Here is a 16,172-nt window from a genome sequence, read left to right as displayed (position 1 = left end):
GGAGGAGGAGGAGGAGGAGGAGGAGGAGGAGGAGGAGGAGGAGGAGGGAGGAGACCACCAGATAAAGAAATAAGGAGAACACTATCCAGGCCTCAAGTTCAAAGTCATAGTGTTGTAAAAATGTGATGTGGATTTAAGCTGGGAAAGCAAGAGGCTTTACTAGCTGAGGCAAAGGGTTTGTAGGGTAGGTAGTCTCATGAGAGTCTTGTAGATGGATGGGGCCAGGGTGAGAAGGACTTTGTAAGCTAGCCTTTCCCAGAACTTCCTGGAGTATTTTCAAGAAGAAAATATTTTTTATATATATATATAAAATATATATATATACACACACACAGTACACTGGGGTGAAAGGACAGGGCTGCAATCTTGAGCAGTCCCTGGGGCTCCTGAAGCTCCAAGCCTGCCTTGTTGCCCCAAAAGCTGTGAGGATCAATATCTACATTTCCTGTAACCCAGTGTGTGACACAGCACACAGATTATGAATGTGTGCAGTAAGAAATGAAGGGTCATTGATAGATTTTAAGAAGAGCAATGACATAATTAGAATGGCAGAGTGGGGAATGGATTGGAGAGGAAGGAAATCAAAGGCAAGGAGCCCAGTTAAGAGCTGTAATAACAGAGTAAGCTCTAGGCTGTAGATCACAAGAGCTAAACCAAGGTAGTAGCAATGAGAATGGATCTCAGGCCATGCACTTGAGAATGATTTAGGAGGGAGCATTGATAGCCTTTGGTGATGGATGGAATGTGGGAGAAGTGAGGGCTTAGTTGATGATAAGTCCAAGGTTTCTAGATATAAAAGAGACTTCAAATTCATGACCAAAATACCTCTTCCCGTGGGTAAAACTGCAGTTCCAAATTTAAAAGGATACATTGTCAATACTCCACAAAGCAGGGCAGATATTTCACATTTCTCTGTATTAATCAATGAGTGGGTATGCAAAACGGAAAAACAGCCTGGGGGGAAGAAACACTCCAAGAGAAGTTTCCATTCAGGAAGCTAATAGACAGAACACATTAGCTTCTGACACCCTCTATAAGTCAGAATGCTGCTGTCACTTACCACATGAGACTTCCAAGTCCTATGGAACAAAACCCTAAAATGTTTCTGATGGAGGCAGGAACGTTAGAACTGTTTTCTCAAATAGAATTCCACTTCTCTTTTATTGTTTATTCCTTCAGGGAAAAAATGTGGTAAAAACTGGTCTGTCATTGTTTTTAGTTTAAGAAACAGAAAAGAGAGAGAAACATTTAAATACCATGAAATTCCCTTTTATAGAATGACTAAATACCGACAACATAACCCAACTGGCTGCAATGTAACCAATTCTAAATGTTGAGCCATGTATCGAATAATAACTGTTTGCTCATTAGAAAAAATGGCTTTAGGGAAGCTTTTGTCTATGGTGATGGCTGAAACAATTGGCCAATGAGAGAATGAAATCATTGTTCAGACTCTCTTACAAAGAAGTGTCATTTTTCTGAATAGCCAATGTGTCCAAGAGTTAAGAATTTATTTATTCCTTTAAGCATTACAACTTTTTTTTAATGAAACTATTTGGCTGAAACTCCTTCTGCAATAGATCCCGTCCTTTCCTATATCCTTATGCGGATTATAGAGAACAAAATGTAATCTTGATGACCCAAGGTCATCATTGTGAGTTTCAGCAATTGTTTAGGGCTGAAAGATTCAGGACTATTTGAAACGTGTGGAGTTTGCCCCAACATTAAATGACATCATTTTAAAAATCTTTTTTATGTTTTTATAGTTGTTTTGCCTTCTTCTTTGTTGTCAGGTTTTGGCTATACATTCTAGCTACCAGTACTCTTACGTCTTAAGCCTTTTTCTTTTCATAACATAGTATTTCTATTCCGCGGAAAGCATGAAAAATAAATAACCAAGCATGTTATCATGATTGTACATAAAGTAAGAGTAAGTAGGCTCCATGAAGAGACAAGGGCTCACTCATGCTTAACCCATGCTGTGGAATCCCTGGTGCCTGGAAGGCTGTATCATGTAATGCAGGGGACCAGGGGAAGAGGATTTGACATGAGCAAAATCTGCGTTTAATCTTAAATAAACCATTTGATATCTCTGAGCCTGATTCTTCCTTGGTACAAATAGAAACAATATCTACTTTGTTAGGGCTACCGTGGGAGTTAAATAAAATAACACATACAAAGTTACTAGCACCATGCCTGCCACGCTACTAGCCTCAATTAATTAAAGCTATTAATAGTATGGATTTTGTGACATGCATTTTGATTCCTCAAAGGGTATTTTTCCTTATCTCCTTATACTGAAAGAAAAGAAAACACAGCTGAAGAGAAAACACCTCATGGGTGCTAAGACCAAAGAAAATTTGAAAGATAATGATGGAAGCATAGTTGTAACTGGAGAAAATGCTCAGGCCCTTCAAGCTGTGGAGATCCAGCCAAGGGTCAAGGGCACCAAACCAGGTCTCCAGGCAGAGACTAAGAACAGACGACAGAGGTACTGCAAGCAGAAAGGACACAGGGAACACCACCTTATTGGGGACAGTTTCGCATCTGAGTTTGTTTTTATTATGGGTCACTCTCTGGTCACGTATCTACCATGTGACTCATTGCTGGGGTTTGTGTATAAAATGGATTGAGACTAAGGTGGGGATCCTGGTGCAGCCTCATAAGGCAGGGGCATCCAGGGGTCGAAAGCCAGGAGGAAACATACTAGAACGGGCACAGGCCAGGGGGAATGAGGTCAGCCACATCAGGCAGCAGCAGCTGTGGCTCACTTTTACTGGTTGGTGGGCAGTGCCAGGGTGGGGAGGACGGTCAGGTCAACCAAAAGGTCCGAGGATGCAGTGGTCCCTATTACAGTGAGAACACTTTATAGAGACAGAAAAATCTTCTAATTCCAATGTACCTTTCCAGGCTTGGTTCTGGTAAGCTTGCTTGGATTTTGGTTTGTTTGCCTACACTTTTAATAACTTTACCCAAAGAACCTATTTGTGATTAAACCCTGTCTCACCTAAATTCTCTTCTGACCATTGTTCATGTTCAAAGAAATGTTTCTCTGAAGTTGTGATCAGGGTGGAAGTGCTCTTTGGATTCAGATCTTTTTTTACTCAGTACTTTTTATATATTGCAAAACACTGGCATCCTTGTCATGTTCTTTTCTTAAGATGTCATAATTTCCAGATGATGTGGTATCACTATCATTTGCCTGACCATTCCTCTATTATTGGACCTGTGAAATGTTTTGTTCTCAATTTGTTATTTTTTCCCTCTATTACGAAAAGCTCTACTGTGAATTCTTTTGTGCTTTTTCTTTACTTTGAGGTTATTTCCTTGGGGAACCCCAGGGTATGGAATCACTAGGTCAAAGGGTATGAACTATTTTATAGCTCTTATTACTCACCAATCTTATGCACTTGCCTTTATAACTCCAAGAATTTTCAGACAACCATTTTGAATCTAATGTTATGTCTTAGTGCCATGGGCTGCTGAGAAATATTTAATGAGTAAACATAAGCACTGCTGGGCAAAGGAAAGTATTGACTTAAAAGGAGAAAGCAAGGCTGAAGTCTAGAAGAAGGAAAGAAGGAAGAAAAGAAGGGAGAGAGGGTAGATGGGAAAGTAAGAGGGAAAACGGGAGGAAGAACAGAAAGGAAGGTAGACAGCGAAGGAAACAGAAAAGTGAGAGGGAGAAGGAAAAGAAAGGGATGGAGGAAGGGAGACAAAGGGGGCTAGGTTGAAACCCTGTGATTTGTAAAGATGTGTTCCTACTTTGTGACCATGTGGTTGCTGTCGATGTGTAATGTCACTTGGATGTTGAAAGAGGAAATATTTTTGTGTGGCCTTCTGCAATTTACTTAGCCCAGCCTGGTACTTGAACCTATGGGTACCTCCCTGAACCTCTTCCCTAGAAGTGGGCTCGTGTAGTTTTAGTTCTGTCCCGATGGTGACATCATACTCAAGCTGGGAAAAACATAGCTCCCAGATCTACAGCAGATGACTGAGAACCCACTTCAGGCCCCAAAAAATTCTGCTTTCACTTTCTTCATCTCCCCCAAGGGCTTTTGCAAAACTCTAAATTATGCCACCACCCACTTTGTCTTTTCTCTTTCTAAACGCTGGGTGTTCTGCTTCTCTAATAATTACCAATACGCTGGAGTCACACCTGAGCTGGAATCCTGGCTCTGCTACCTGGGTGGCACATTCTGTGTGACCCTAAGCAGTTAACTTTACCTCTCTGAGACTCATTTTCTTCACCTGAAAAATGAGGGTTAATTCGGTGCCTGCTTCTAGTAAGTGCTTAGTGCATGGCTGTAGCATGGGATGATGGCCATTATGGTTTAATCTATGTTGAACCAGCATCAGAGAGAATAGAATTGGAAAGACAAAGCTTCTGTGTCATCATCTATAAAACGGGGATGGTATTATTCACCTGACAGAGTTGTCCTGAAAAACCACTCCAAGGTGCAGATAATAGTACCTGGTAGATACCTAGCTGTACTCTGTGTCAACTTCCTTCCATCCCCTGCCTTCTCTTCCCCTTCCCTTCTCTTCCTTTCTTCTGTTTGGATAACCACACAGGTCCACAGGACTGCAGAAGAATATATTAACTCTTCCTTTCTGCTCTTCTTGTGGGTAGACTGGGAAGATAAGCTAGGAGTAGAGAAACCAGAGGAAGTGGTTTGGTCAGGTCTTTTACAAGGGAGAGTAAACAACCCCTTAGTGGGTGAGACAGAGAAGAGTTGTTGGCTAGGAGGAAATGCAGCCAGCCTGAATGGAGGCTTTTGACACATCAACCTGGCCCTAAATCTCTAAGCCACTGCAGAGGGTCTGCCTGCAAGACAGATTAGGAGCTGGTTAGTTAGTGCTCACTGAAGCAGAGGTGAGAGCCAGGTGAGAGCCAAGATTAAGTCATGACTGAAAATAGTTAAGGGGACAGTAAAGGAATCATGAATAAAATGCCTCATTCTACCTTGGGTTTTATATTTCATTAAATCCTATTTTAACTGCATGGTTTTTTGTCACATGAGTGTATGGTTACTGCTGGATAAGGTTATTATGCTTAACTATTTTAATGAGAGTTTTGTTATGTGTATGAGACAGTAAACCAGGTAGAAAAGTGTGCAAGAAAGATTCCATTTCTCTGCTAACATTTTGATCACAGCCAACGTTGCAACCAAAACTCAGTTATCTAAACTGAGAATAAAGCAATGGTAGGCAAGGGATACTGAGGGAAGGAGACATTAATTATGAAGGTGGCCCAAACTTAGAAAGTAGATGGCACCAGTCAACAAGACACCTTCAGGAACACTAAACCCCTGTGAGGAGAAGGACATGGACACTGTCGAAGAAGAATAGGGTCTGGGCATCTGCAGGAGAGGCTGTGCTGCTGTTGCCTCTGCCTGTCTCAGATCCTGGCTCCCAGGTGAGCCTCATGGGCAGAGGTAACTGGATTCTCTGTGAGTGGAAGTGAGAACATGGGAATAAATGGAGAAACTCGGGAGAAAACAGAGAAAGTGCACGGCGATGGCTCTCAGATCAGTCAAGGGAAAAAGACCTCTCCTCGGGACCCTCCCGGCATGCTGTGCTCATCCCTGATAAAGCATTTATCATGCTTTATTTAAATTGCCTTTTAATAATTAATTAACATTTCATATGAATATTTAATATTTTCTTTCCCATGTCCCCCACTAAACTGAGAGCTAAAGCAAGGACCACATCTGAGTGGACTTTGTATTCTCAACATCAAAGACAGTGCCCAACATCCATTAAATGCTCAATAAATAAACACTATAGTCATTACTTTCAGCTAATTTCAGCCACCTTAATTAAGGTCTTATGCTCTAGAGCCAAACTACTTGAGTTTGAATCTCAGCCACAGACTAGACAAGTCACTTATCCACATTCTGCCTCAGTTTCCTTTCATGTTAAAGAGCTATAATGGTGGGACACACTTCATAGAGTTGCTGTGAAGATAAAATGAGTTAAGTCTGGCCAGCCATGGTGGCTCACACCTGTAATCCTAGTACTTTGGGAGATCGAGGCAGGCGGATTGCTTGAACTCAGGAGTTCAAGACCAGCCTCGATGACATGGTGAAACCCTATCTCTACCAAAAATACAAAAAAAAAAAAAAAAATTAGCCAGGCATGGTGGTGCACACCTGTGGTCCCAGCTACTTGGGAGGCTGAGGTGTGAGGATCTCCTGAACTGAGGAGGCGGAGGTTGCTGTGAGTCGAGATCACCACCACTGCACTCCAGCCTGGGCAACAGAGTGAGACATCATTTTTATTTCTCAAAAAAATAACTAAATAAATTTTTAAAATGAGTTAAATCATGTTCATTGAACACAGCGCCTTATAGATAGTGCTTAATCAATGTCAACTATCAACTATCATTATCATTATCATCATCATCATCTTCATTATGTCAACTTCTCAGTGACCAGGGACAAGTCTCTAAACTTACCTCAATTTCCTCTCCTAGTTCAACTGCATGCTCTTTAAGATGACTTTTGGCACTAACACCTTCTGGTTCTTTCCCTGTTATGTTTTACCCACTCTATATGTTATTTACAGAAACTTCTGAATCCTAAACTGGATCTCTCTGCCAACCAATGCATGTTTGGACCATCTTCCTAGACCAAGAAGAGCTGTGTGCTTAGGACGTTCAATTGCATGTGTTATAATTAGCCTGAGAAAAATATGACAAGAAAATTAAATCATATGCAAATACACAACATAATGCACTTCAGAGGAAAACAGAAATATCTGCATAACCTGCTGTTTAAGATTATCCACATGACAGCTTTCATCCGTTAGGGTATCTAGCAAAGGGTTAAGGGAAAATCTGATCATAAGATGACAAGCTTGTGTACCACCTTGTCATAGGACCCGCTGTCCTTTTTGGATGGGAAAGCAGGATAATGGGAAATGAGAAGTTAAGGAAAATAACAGAAGTTGAAATGAGGTGCCAAAGGAAGGCAACCACAAACTAGCTGAAAACACTGAAAAAAAAAGGTGTGAAGAACATGAAATACAATTACTTTAGTCAACGACATTCACTGACTGCAACGATTTGTGTAGAAAAAAAGGGCATATGAAGACTATGTACACTTATGTATATTCATAAAGTATCTCTAAAAGACCACGCACGAAATTGATGGCTTTGGTAGCTTCCAAGGAGGAAAACTGGGTGGCTGTGGGGGCTGGGGATGGGGTGGAGAAACTTTTTACTAGATACTCTTTTGTGTTTTTTGAAACATGTGAATATGTTACCAATTTTAAAATGGATTTTTTTTTTAAAGATCCTCTGATAGAGTGAGCAGAGAATGAGTTGGAAGTTGGAACCTGGATTCTGGTTGTGTCCCTTTATCAGTATCAGCAGGTGTGATTTACAGCAAGTCTCTCCCCACTCTGGACCTTGACTTCTTCCACTGAAAGTGAAAGGGTTAAATTATATTTTACACCCAGCTCCCACTTTCACAGGGTTCTCCGTTAAGCAGGGACCACAATGCTTCAGCCAACCTTCTTCCAACCCTGTGGAGCGTGAGCCTCCCAGCTCCTTTCACTCTGGACCTGATCCTTCCAGCCCATGTTCTTTATTTTGGTGGTCATGGCCCCTTCTTTGACCTCTTATACCTGGGAATTGCTTGTGATAGAAGAAAGGTAGCTGGGAGCTCGAAGTCAAGTAAAATGAGAATGACTAAAAGGGCAAAAAACCATTTGGTGCACCTAAGAAAGACCCCAGAAAAAGAGAAAATTAGGTGAGGCCAAGGGTGTACAAACAACAACAACAACAACAAAAACAGAGTGAGGGGGAAAGGCAGTGGAGACACTGAAGCACGTGAAAGGAAAGAAGGAACAGCAACTCCAGTGCCAGTTCCATGGGGGAAGGAAGGGAGGGGTGTAGGAATACCCGTGTGCAATGAGTAAAACCACAGGGAAGAAGTCCTCTCTCTCTTTCCACCAGTACAGGAGTCCCCATCATGACTCCTGAACATTTGCTTAGATGCTATAACATTGGCCACCTCTAGGGCCCACATGCCACCAATTCCATTGTCTAAAAAGGTATCAAAGAACACCCCTAGGCTTCAGGCAGAGGTTGGAGAGAGAGAAAGGGAAGAGAAGAAGAGAAGGGAAAGAGAGGAGGGGAGAGGGAGGCAGAGTGACACAGAGCCATGAACAGTATAGAAATAAGACCAAAAAAAAAAAAAAAAAAAGGCAGAGAAAGGGGGAAAAAAAGAGATCAATTGAGGATCACAGTTACCCCCACAAAAGCCCATGTGCCTCATAGCATTAATAAACTTTATTATTTATTTATTTATTTTGAGACAGGGTCTCACTCTGATGCCTGAGGTTGGAGTGCAGTGGCATGACCACAGTTCACTGCAGTCTCGACCTTCCAGGCTCAAGTGGTCCTCCCACTTCAGCCTCCTGAATAGCTAGGACTAAAGATGTGCACCACCATGCACAGGTAATTTTTTGTAGAGACAGGGTTTTGCCATGTTGTCCAGGTTGGTCTTGAACTCCTGAACTCAAGCAATCTGCCCATCTTGGCCTCCTAAAGTGCTGGATTACAGGCGCGAGCCACTGCACCTAGCCGATGAATTTTAATATTAAAAGTAATGTTAGCTCTTATCACCATTTGCAGAACAGTCCTAAAGGAAAGTGCATTCAGCATTCTAAGCAGCACACCAAGAACCCAACATTGTGGTTCCATCTCTCCATCTACTACCTCCATGAAATCCCTGAGACAAGGGGACAAACAAGAGCCCCCAACCACCAGCAGAAATGTCAGGGGCTAGAAGTATCAGATCAAGAGTAAAAGGGTTGGTAGGCTTATATTCCACAGGGCTGGAGGATCACGTTGCGAGGAGATTCACAACCAAGAGCCCATCTCAAGAGCAGAAACTACAGGAGAAACAGTTGAAGGAACTGGTGACATTTAGCCTGCAGAAGAAAGGATGGCCTTGAGGACTTCACTAGTTCACTTCACTAGTTAGTGAACTAGTTAACTTCACTAACTAAAGGTGGACTGCTAGACCCCTTTCAGCATCAAAGTGCTCTGATTCTATAAAGAGTTTGAAGAGTTTCCACGTGAAAGAAATACCAAAGTTATTTTTGTGTGGGTCCCCAGAGATAAATAAGGAGAAATGGGAGAAATTCACATGGAGACAGATTTCAATCTGATGAAAGGAAGAAGCTTTAAACACAGCAAGATGTTCCAGAATAGAATTGATTACACTGTCACTGAAGGAATGTATTGAAGGGATTCCTACAGCAGGCAGGAAGGAGGCTTAGGTGGTATCTCAGATGTTTTCCAATTCTGAGCCTCTGAGTAGCAGGTAAACAGGAACACTGGGGGCTCCAGTGAAACCTGATCAAGCCACACAAGTGTCAGCTCTGAAAATTGTCAGCTCAGGAAACCGTGTTTACTTACATTGATCTCCCCTCCCAACAGATTTATTTCATGAGAGAAAACAGCTTACCAGTGGTGGTGGTGGTTATACCCCAGAATGAGGGAAGGCTGGCCAGAAGACCTTCCTGCCACTGTGCACAACATCACACACCAACATCAGAATGCCAGAACACCAGGTGTGGTGAACAGATGTTTCAGAGATAAACAAGGGAAATTTTCTTAAAAACTTATGATTGGTACATCACAATGCCAAATGGTAATTTCTTGGTGGAGAGGTTATGTGGGTCACCTCTGTTCTGCCTCATGAATTTTTTTTTCTGGCCAAGGGAGTCTTCCAGGATGGTAACACTATTCCACAGGAGCTGTTGTGTCCAATTACCTCTGAGAATGAGAACTGAGGCAGTTGGACTAGGGCTGGAGAACACAGGGATGGAGTGACTACCTGGGCAAAGCCTGGTCTCCTGATTGGTAGCTGTGTGGCTTAAAGTGAGTAAATTAACCTCTCTGTGGTTAAGGGTTCCTCCTCTTTAAAGTAGAGAAAAAGTAGTATTTGCCTCCTTATTTTGAGGATTAAACACTTACAGCATGTATGATACTTGTTTTTAGTGTAAAACACTTAGAGGGGGCCCTAGCACTTAGGAAGTCCTACATTTATTTTATTATCATAATAATATAATTTTGAAAGGAAGTATGATGGACAGGGGAAGCCCTGCACTTTGGAATGAGTTAGACTTGGATTCAAATCCTGTGCACCAAGCCTTTGCATCAACAATGGTAAAAATAGCCAGGCATGGTAGCACGCTCCTGTAATCCCAGCACTTTGGGAGGCTGAGGCAGGAGGATTGCTTAAACCCAGGAGTTCAAGACCAGCCTGGGCAATATAACAAGACCCTCGTCCCTAAAAAAACAAACAGTGTATTTAAAACAAGGCCAAAAAAAACCTCCCCTGCAGAGTTGGAGTGAGAAATTAAATAACATTTGTTTATGTGCCTAGTTCTGTACCTGGCATACAGTAGTTGTTCAAGAAATACTAGCTCCTGTTTCCCCTTCCCCGGCTTACCAGTGTTTCATCACTGTGCTAAGAGATAGGGATACAAATATGAATGAGGTGTAGTCCCTGCCTGCAAATGGGTCATAGTCCAGCAGTAAGGCTTGGACACAAACTATGACAAGGACTATCAAAGAGGTATCAATCTTCCAAGATGTGATGGGATCATAGGAAAAGCATGACCCAAGTTTGTTTGGGAGAATCAAAGAAACCTTAACCTAGGAGGCAATGCATAAGCTGAGATTTGAAGAAAGAACAGAATTTCACTGGGCTGGTCAAAGTACTGGTCAGAGAAGAGAGTGGGAGTATTTCAAGTTGCATAGAGAATGTGCTGCATACAGGTGCCATAAAGAGAGCCATCAATCATTGCTTGGAGTCACTCCTGCCCATGTGTCTTTCTCTAGATTTCTGTGTCAAGGCCCCTTGGGGCCTGAGCAGGCTACCCCTCCTCTCCCTGAAAGAGCTTCCATCTGGAGAATTAACAGGAAACCTCATGGCAGAGAAGACACTTGGTCAATCAAAAGTAGCACATGCACATTTCAAGGGGGAAATAACTAGGAAAGAGCAAGCCCACAACAGCTGAACACATCGGAAACATAAAATGTTTTAAAGGCTTTTATAAAATAGAGCTTCATGCCACTCCAGAGTTATGATGCTGGAAGATGGCACATGCTTGTCCTGGTTGCTTCATCAGTAACTGCACTGAGGTCACTAGGTCACCCCACCTTGGCCAAGACGCGGGTCACTGTGGCATTTCCAGGACCCTTGAGACCAGGCTGGGAGCACCGGAGTATGAGTCTTTGGTAGAGGCCGCAGTACAGCAGGCAGTTTCAGAACCCTCCCCTCAAAGCCAGCAACAGACATCTTCAACCAGCCAAACCCAAAGCAAACTGTCATCAATGACCAATTGCAAAAGGTTTTTCCCCAGATGAGTGAGAAGGGCTTCCAGGTGTGTGTGTGTGTGTGTGTGTGTATGTGTGTGTGTGTTGCGTATGTTACATGTATGTGTGTTGTGTGTAGGTATTATGCAGTATGCATTGGGCATATGTGCATTTGGGTGTATATGTTGGTATACATGTATGTTCATGTATATGTGTGTAGTGTGTGTGTGTGTTTGTGTATATGTGTGCTTGTACATGTGTGACTCTGTGGATGTATGTATGTGGGTGAGTGGGAAATGAGGGGCTCAGAGGTCCTCTTCTCCAGAGACCAGCTGCAGGAAGTCATCACGCTGCAGGGGTGCCCTCAGGTCAGTGGGGAGGGAAAACCCACCCCAGCACTGCTTCTCTCCTGCTTTGAAACCCACAGCTCATTCAACAGATCTGGCCAAATCGCCCCTAATTCATCATTACAAAGAGGGTAAAACTCCTTTCCTCACCCAAATCTCTGCTTCTCCAAGCCTCCTCTCACCCAAAGGATACACACTTCGGTTCTTCTTCCACTGGAGCATCCTCCCACCTTTGGAGTCCCTTCACACTGCCTCCCCCACCAAATTCTACTCTCTGGATAATGTCTGGAAAACGCCTTTATCTCATGGAGTAATGGGGCTCCAAGTGTTCCCTGCCCCAGCAAGGCCTCAGTGAGTCAACTATTTGGGAAACATGGGTAGAGTCCTACTGTGCACCCTACATGCCCAGCCAGCCACAAGAGCAAGACTCCCACCCTGCCCTCAAGGTGCTTGGTCAGGAGAATGAAAACTGTAAGGCCTTGTGGTGCAGTAGAAAGAGCTAGAGCTTTGGGGACCTGGGTGCTGAATCCAGATCTACCACTTACAGGCTGTGTGACCTTGGGTAAGTACTTGGCCTCCCTAATCTCACCTCTGAAATGGAGCTAGCAGTGCACTATGTGTCTCATCCATCCTCCCAAACAAGTCAAGGCAAAATATTAAATATTAAAAAGACCAAATCAAAGAGTCTAAAGTGCCCAGAGGTTAGTGGGATATCCTGGGCCCATCCAGGATGGAAGGGTGACATTATCAGACAACCAGTGGGCTGCCAGATCCCAGCGAGGGGAATGGGAAAGATGGAGTCTCCTGTCCCTGGAAGTCCCACTCCTCCTTCCCACTCTCTTGGAGAGCTGTGCTTGGCAGACTGGGCCAGGGCTGAGCAATAGGCACTTCCAGGGAAGGGGCTGGGGCACACATGGAATGCCCCTAAGAGGCTGAGGGGAGGATTGTCCCACTGAACCTACCCTGCTCGCAATGCCTCAACACACATACTCATTACATACACACACACATACACACATGCACATACACACACACATAAAACACACCACATCTAGAAACCCTGATATCCACCCACACATCAACACATCCATTTCAAACCCAGGACTCACTAAGTGCACACACACACACGGAACATACATGTCACCATAGACATTACATCCCGCATGCACCACACTCTAATGGCCACAGCACGCCACCCGCAGACATGCTCACATTCAAGAGTTTCACAGAAATGCCCATTCACACATACACAATGCACATCCTACGCACACCCAATACTTGGCACCACACTCGCAATCGTGTTCAAATGCCCACACTACACAGCAACTTGCTCTCTCCACAGCCCCTCTCACACACTCAGGAGTCCTCTCACCCCTGTCTACACTGCGGCCACATCAACACAATGGTTATACTACTTCTTATCTCTCCCACAAGCCCACACACAGGAGCACATCTGTACAGCGCATCCCCATCCCGCTCCCCACCACACCCCACCCCCGCACCCGGCCGACTCCAGCAAGAGGCTTCCCGCTCGGTGTGCAGCGGCCACAGTGGCCAGGAATTAAAATGCAGCGAGGAGGAGCCGGGCGCGTCAGCACCGCGTCTCCAGGAGCGCACGGCGCTCACGGTCGCCGCCGCCCCGCCCGCCCCGAGCCGCGGGGCCAGCGAGCGGAGGAGCAGGTGCTCGGAGCCCAGCCGCGCCAGCGTCGCGCGGCCGCTGCCCAAGTTCGCCTGGGGCCCGAAGAGGGTTCTCCCAGGCAACCGGGGAAGGAGCTTAGCCGGCGTCACGGCCACCGTGAGCTCGGAGTCTTGAGAGGAGAAGGGCGCGCGGAGCAGCGAGTCCGGGTCACCCCCGGGAGGTGTTGGCGGGGCTCCGCAGTCCCCAGCTCTTGTCGCCGCCGGGGCAGAGAGAAGAGGCAAGAGAGAGCAAGGCCGGGCTTTTCTGGAGACGCGAGGCACCTGGGAGAGCTGAGGCGAGAAGCGACACTTCCCTGCAGCTAGCATCCTTGAAGGGGCCCGGCGGCGAACAGCCTCCCGCAGGACGCCCTGAGAAGCTCTCAGCCCCAGGCGAGAGCGGGCGCCTGGCAGGACTTAGGCGCGGGACTTGGGGAAGCCTAAGCGGGTCTCTGCCGAGCGCAGCCCGGGGAGCAGTGACAAGGAAGGGTCCTGGAGGGCAAGGGAAAGAAGGCGGCAGCCGGCAAGGCGACCACTCACCCCCGTACACACCCACCCCGCCCGCCCAGCCAGGAGCTGCGGTGCGCCTCTGGGGGCGCTCGTTCCTTGGCGCCTTCTCTCCCGTGTCCCAGCACCGCTGGGCCACGGGCCGGGCTGGTGGGATCCCTGGGGATGTCCAGATCAGGCATGGTGGCCGAGTGGCCCTTCTCCCAGGACCAGCGTAAAAGCTGGGGTTAAGCGGGGCAGGGGGGACTCGGCTCAGGGTCCCCCGAGGTCCAGGACGAGGGGAGGCGGGCGCAGCACCCAGGGACTGGAGAGGCGGCTCCCTGTGGGACCCCTCCAGAAGTAGTGCCCGGCGCCAGGCGTCCTCCAGGAAGACCAGGGACCGGGAGAGTCTGGGAGGCGCTCGGGAGAGGCCACTGCCAGGAGCTGCGGGCTGAGGCGGCGCTCAGTCCCGGGCGGGCGCCCGCGGAGGCGGCAGCGGCGGCGCCGGGCGGGCATGCCGCGCCACCGGAGCTCCTTTCGGGCGCACGCTTCCCTGGCGCGGGCTGCGCGCGGCTGCCGCTGCTGCTGCTTCCACTGCTGCTGCGGACTCCCATGGCGGCTCCACCCGGCCGGGGCCGCCGCCGCTGCTGCCAGCCGCGGGCTGAATGAATGAGCCGGAGCGGCGGAGCCGGGCTGCCCGCGGCCGCGCTCACCGGCCCGGGACGCTTCCGCATGGCCCGCGAGGAGCCGGCGCCCGCGGCGGTGGCGGCGGCCGGGCAGCCCGGGGGCGGCAGAGGCGGCGAGCGGGCGCTGCAGGGGCCAGGGGTCGCCCGCAGGGGGCGGCCGTCGCTGAGCCGCGCTAAACTGCACGGGCTGCGGCACATGTGTGCCGGGCGCACGGCGGCTGGGGGCTCCTTCCAGCGGCGGGCGCTGTGGGTGCTGGCCTTCTGTACATCCCTCGGCTTGCTGCTGTCCTGGTCCTCGAACCGCTTGCTCTACTGGCTCAGCTTCCCGTCGCACACGCGGGTGCACCGCGAGTGGAGCCGCCAGTTACCCTTCCCCGCCGTCACCGTGTGCAACAACAACCCGCTGCGCTTCCCGCGCCTCTCCAAGGGGGACCTCTACTATGCCGGCCACTGGCTCGGGCTGCTGCTGCCCAACCGCACCGCGCGCCCGCTCGTCAGCGAGCTGCTGCGCGGCGACGAGCCGCGCCGCCAGTGGTTCCGCAAGCTGGCTGACTTCCGCCTCTTCCTGCCGCCGCGCCACTTCGAGGGCATCAGCGCCGCCTTCATGGACCGCCTGGGCCACCAGCTCGAGGACATGCTGCTCTCCTGCAAGTACCGCGGCGAGCTCTGCGGCCCACACAACTTCTCCTCCGTGAGTTGCCCTGCGCGCGAACCCTCTCCCTCTGCGCCCCACTCCCCGGGAGTCAGGAGGCCTGGTGTTCCGCCCTCTTGGGGCTGTCCCCAGGCCTCTTGCAGTGTTACCACTCCACGATGCCAAGGCAGAACCCACTCTTGGGTCCTCTGAGTCTTCTCCTGCAGGTTTTGGGAACTTGGACTTAACTGTAGGAGGAGTCGCCTCCCACCAGTGGGAGCTCCCCTGTCCCAGCCCCTCCTTCCAGTGTCAGCCCCCAAACCCCTCATTCTACTCCGTATGGGCCCGTCTGTGAATATTAGTCAGCCTCCTTCTTCCTGACCTCAACTCCAGACCCACAGGACTCCAAGAAACTGCTCTGTCTGGAGTGTAGATAGATCTCTTAAGTGCGGACTTGTTGTCTTTGGGAAAACCAACAGACGGCTCTTTTTTTTTTTTTTTTAAAAAAAAAAAAAAAAAAAAGAAGCTCTTCAAAAATGGACCGTCAGAAGAATCACGCAGAGTCCCTAAGCAGGCCTACGATCCTAAGCAGCTTATGTCTTCCAAGTTCCCAAACACTTAGACTCTAGGAGAACTTGGGAGGAAACTCCCAGAAAACCAACACTGAAGCTGTAGACAGTTTGGTGGGGGAGGCAGCAGCATGCTTTGGCTACTTTTTCAAAGTGCAGGAGTCTTGAGCATCCAGCCGAACTGAGCAGTGGTGGGCCAGGGTTGGGCCCTTCACCTGGCCTCCATCCCCCATAAAATGTAAGTGTGGGTCTTCTGGTCTGGAGGAATGCTCTGGAGTTGAGAAAGCATCCTAGCAGGGATGTGGATGCAAACAGCCGCGGCCAGGAGAAGCTGTGCTCAGGGTTTGTAAACCATTTGCTGTGCCGGTTCCCTCACGCTGTGGGTCTGGATAACGCAGCTGTTGGACAGAAGGTATCTGCCTTGTGCAGTCTGCCTTG

General features: G+C 47.8%; 1 protein-coding gene across 3 annotated transcripts in view; it reads left to right on the top strand.

Moving 5' to 3' along the window:
* ASIC2 (acid sensing ion channel subunit 2) overlaps positions 1-16,172 on the top strand; it is a 1,130,968-nt gene that overhangs the window by 834,600 nt on the left and 280,196 nt on the right. The window contains exon 1 of one of the 3 annotated variants that reach the window (XM_025361847.1): positions 13,172-15,225. The exons of the other annotated variants lie outside the window; for them this stretch is intronic. Coding sequence (XP_025217632.1) covers positions 14,518-15,225 — 708 coding nt within the window. The 5' untranslated portion in view covers positions 13,172-14,517. Of the gene's footprint in view, positions 1-13,171; positions 15,226-16,172 lie in introns of those variants that run through there. 3 annotated transcript variants of the gene reach the window in all.

The sequence above is a fragment of the Theropithecus gelada genome, chromosome 16 (genome assembly GCF_003255815.1).
Source record: "Theropithecus gelada isolate Dixy chromosome 16, Tgel_1.0, whole genome shotgun sequence".
Classification (NCBI taxonomy): Eukaryota; Metazoa; Chordata; class Mammalia; order Primates; family Cercopithecidae; genus Theropithecus; species Theropithecus gelada.
Note: the sequence above shows the minus strand (reverse complement) of the source record. Positions and strands in the feature narration are given on the sequence as shown.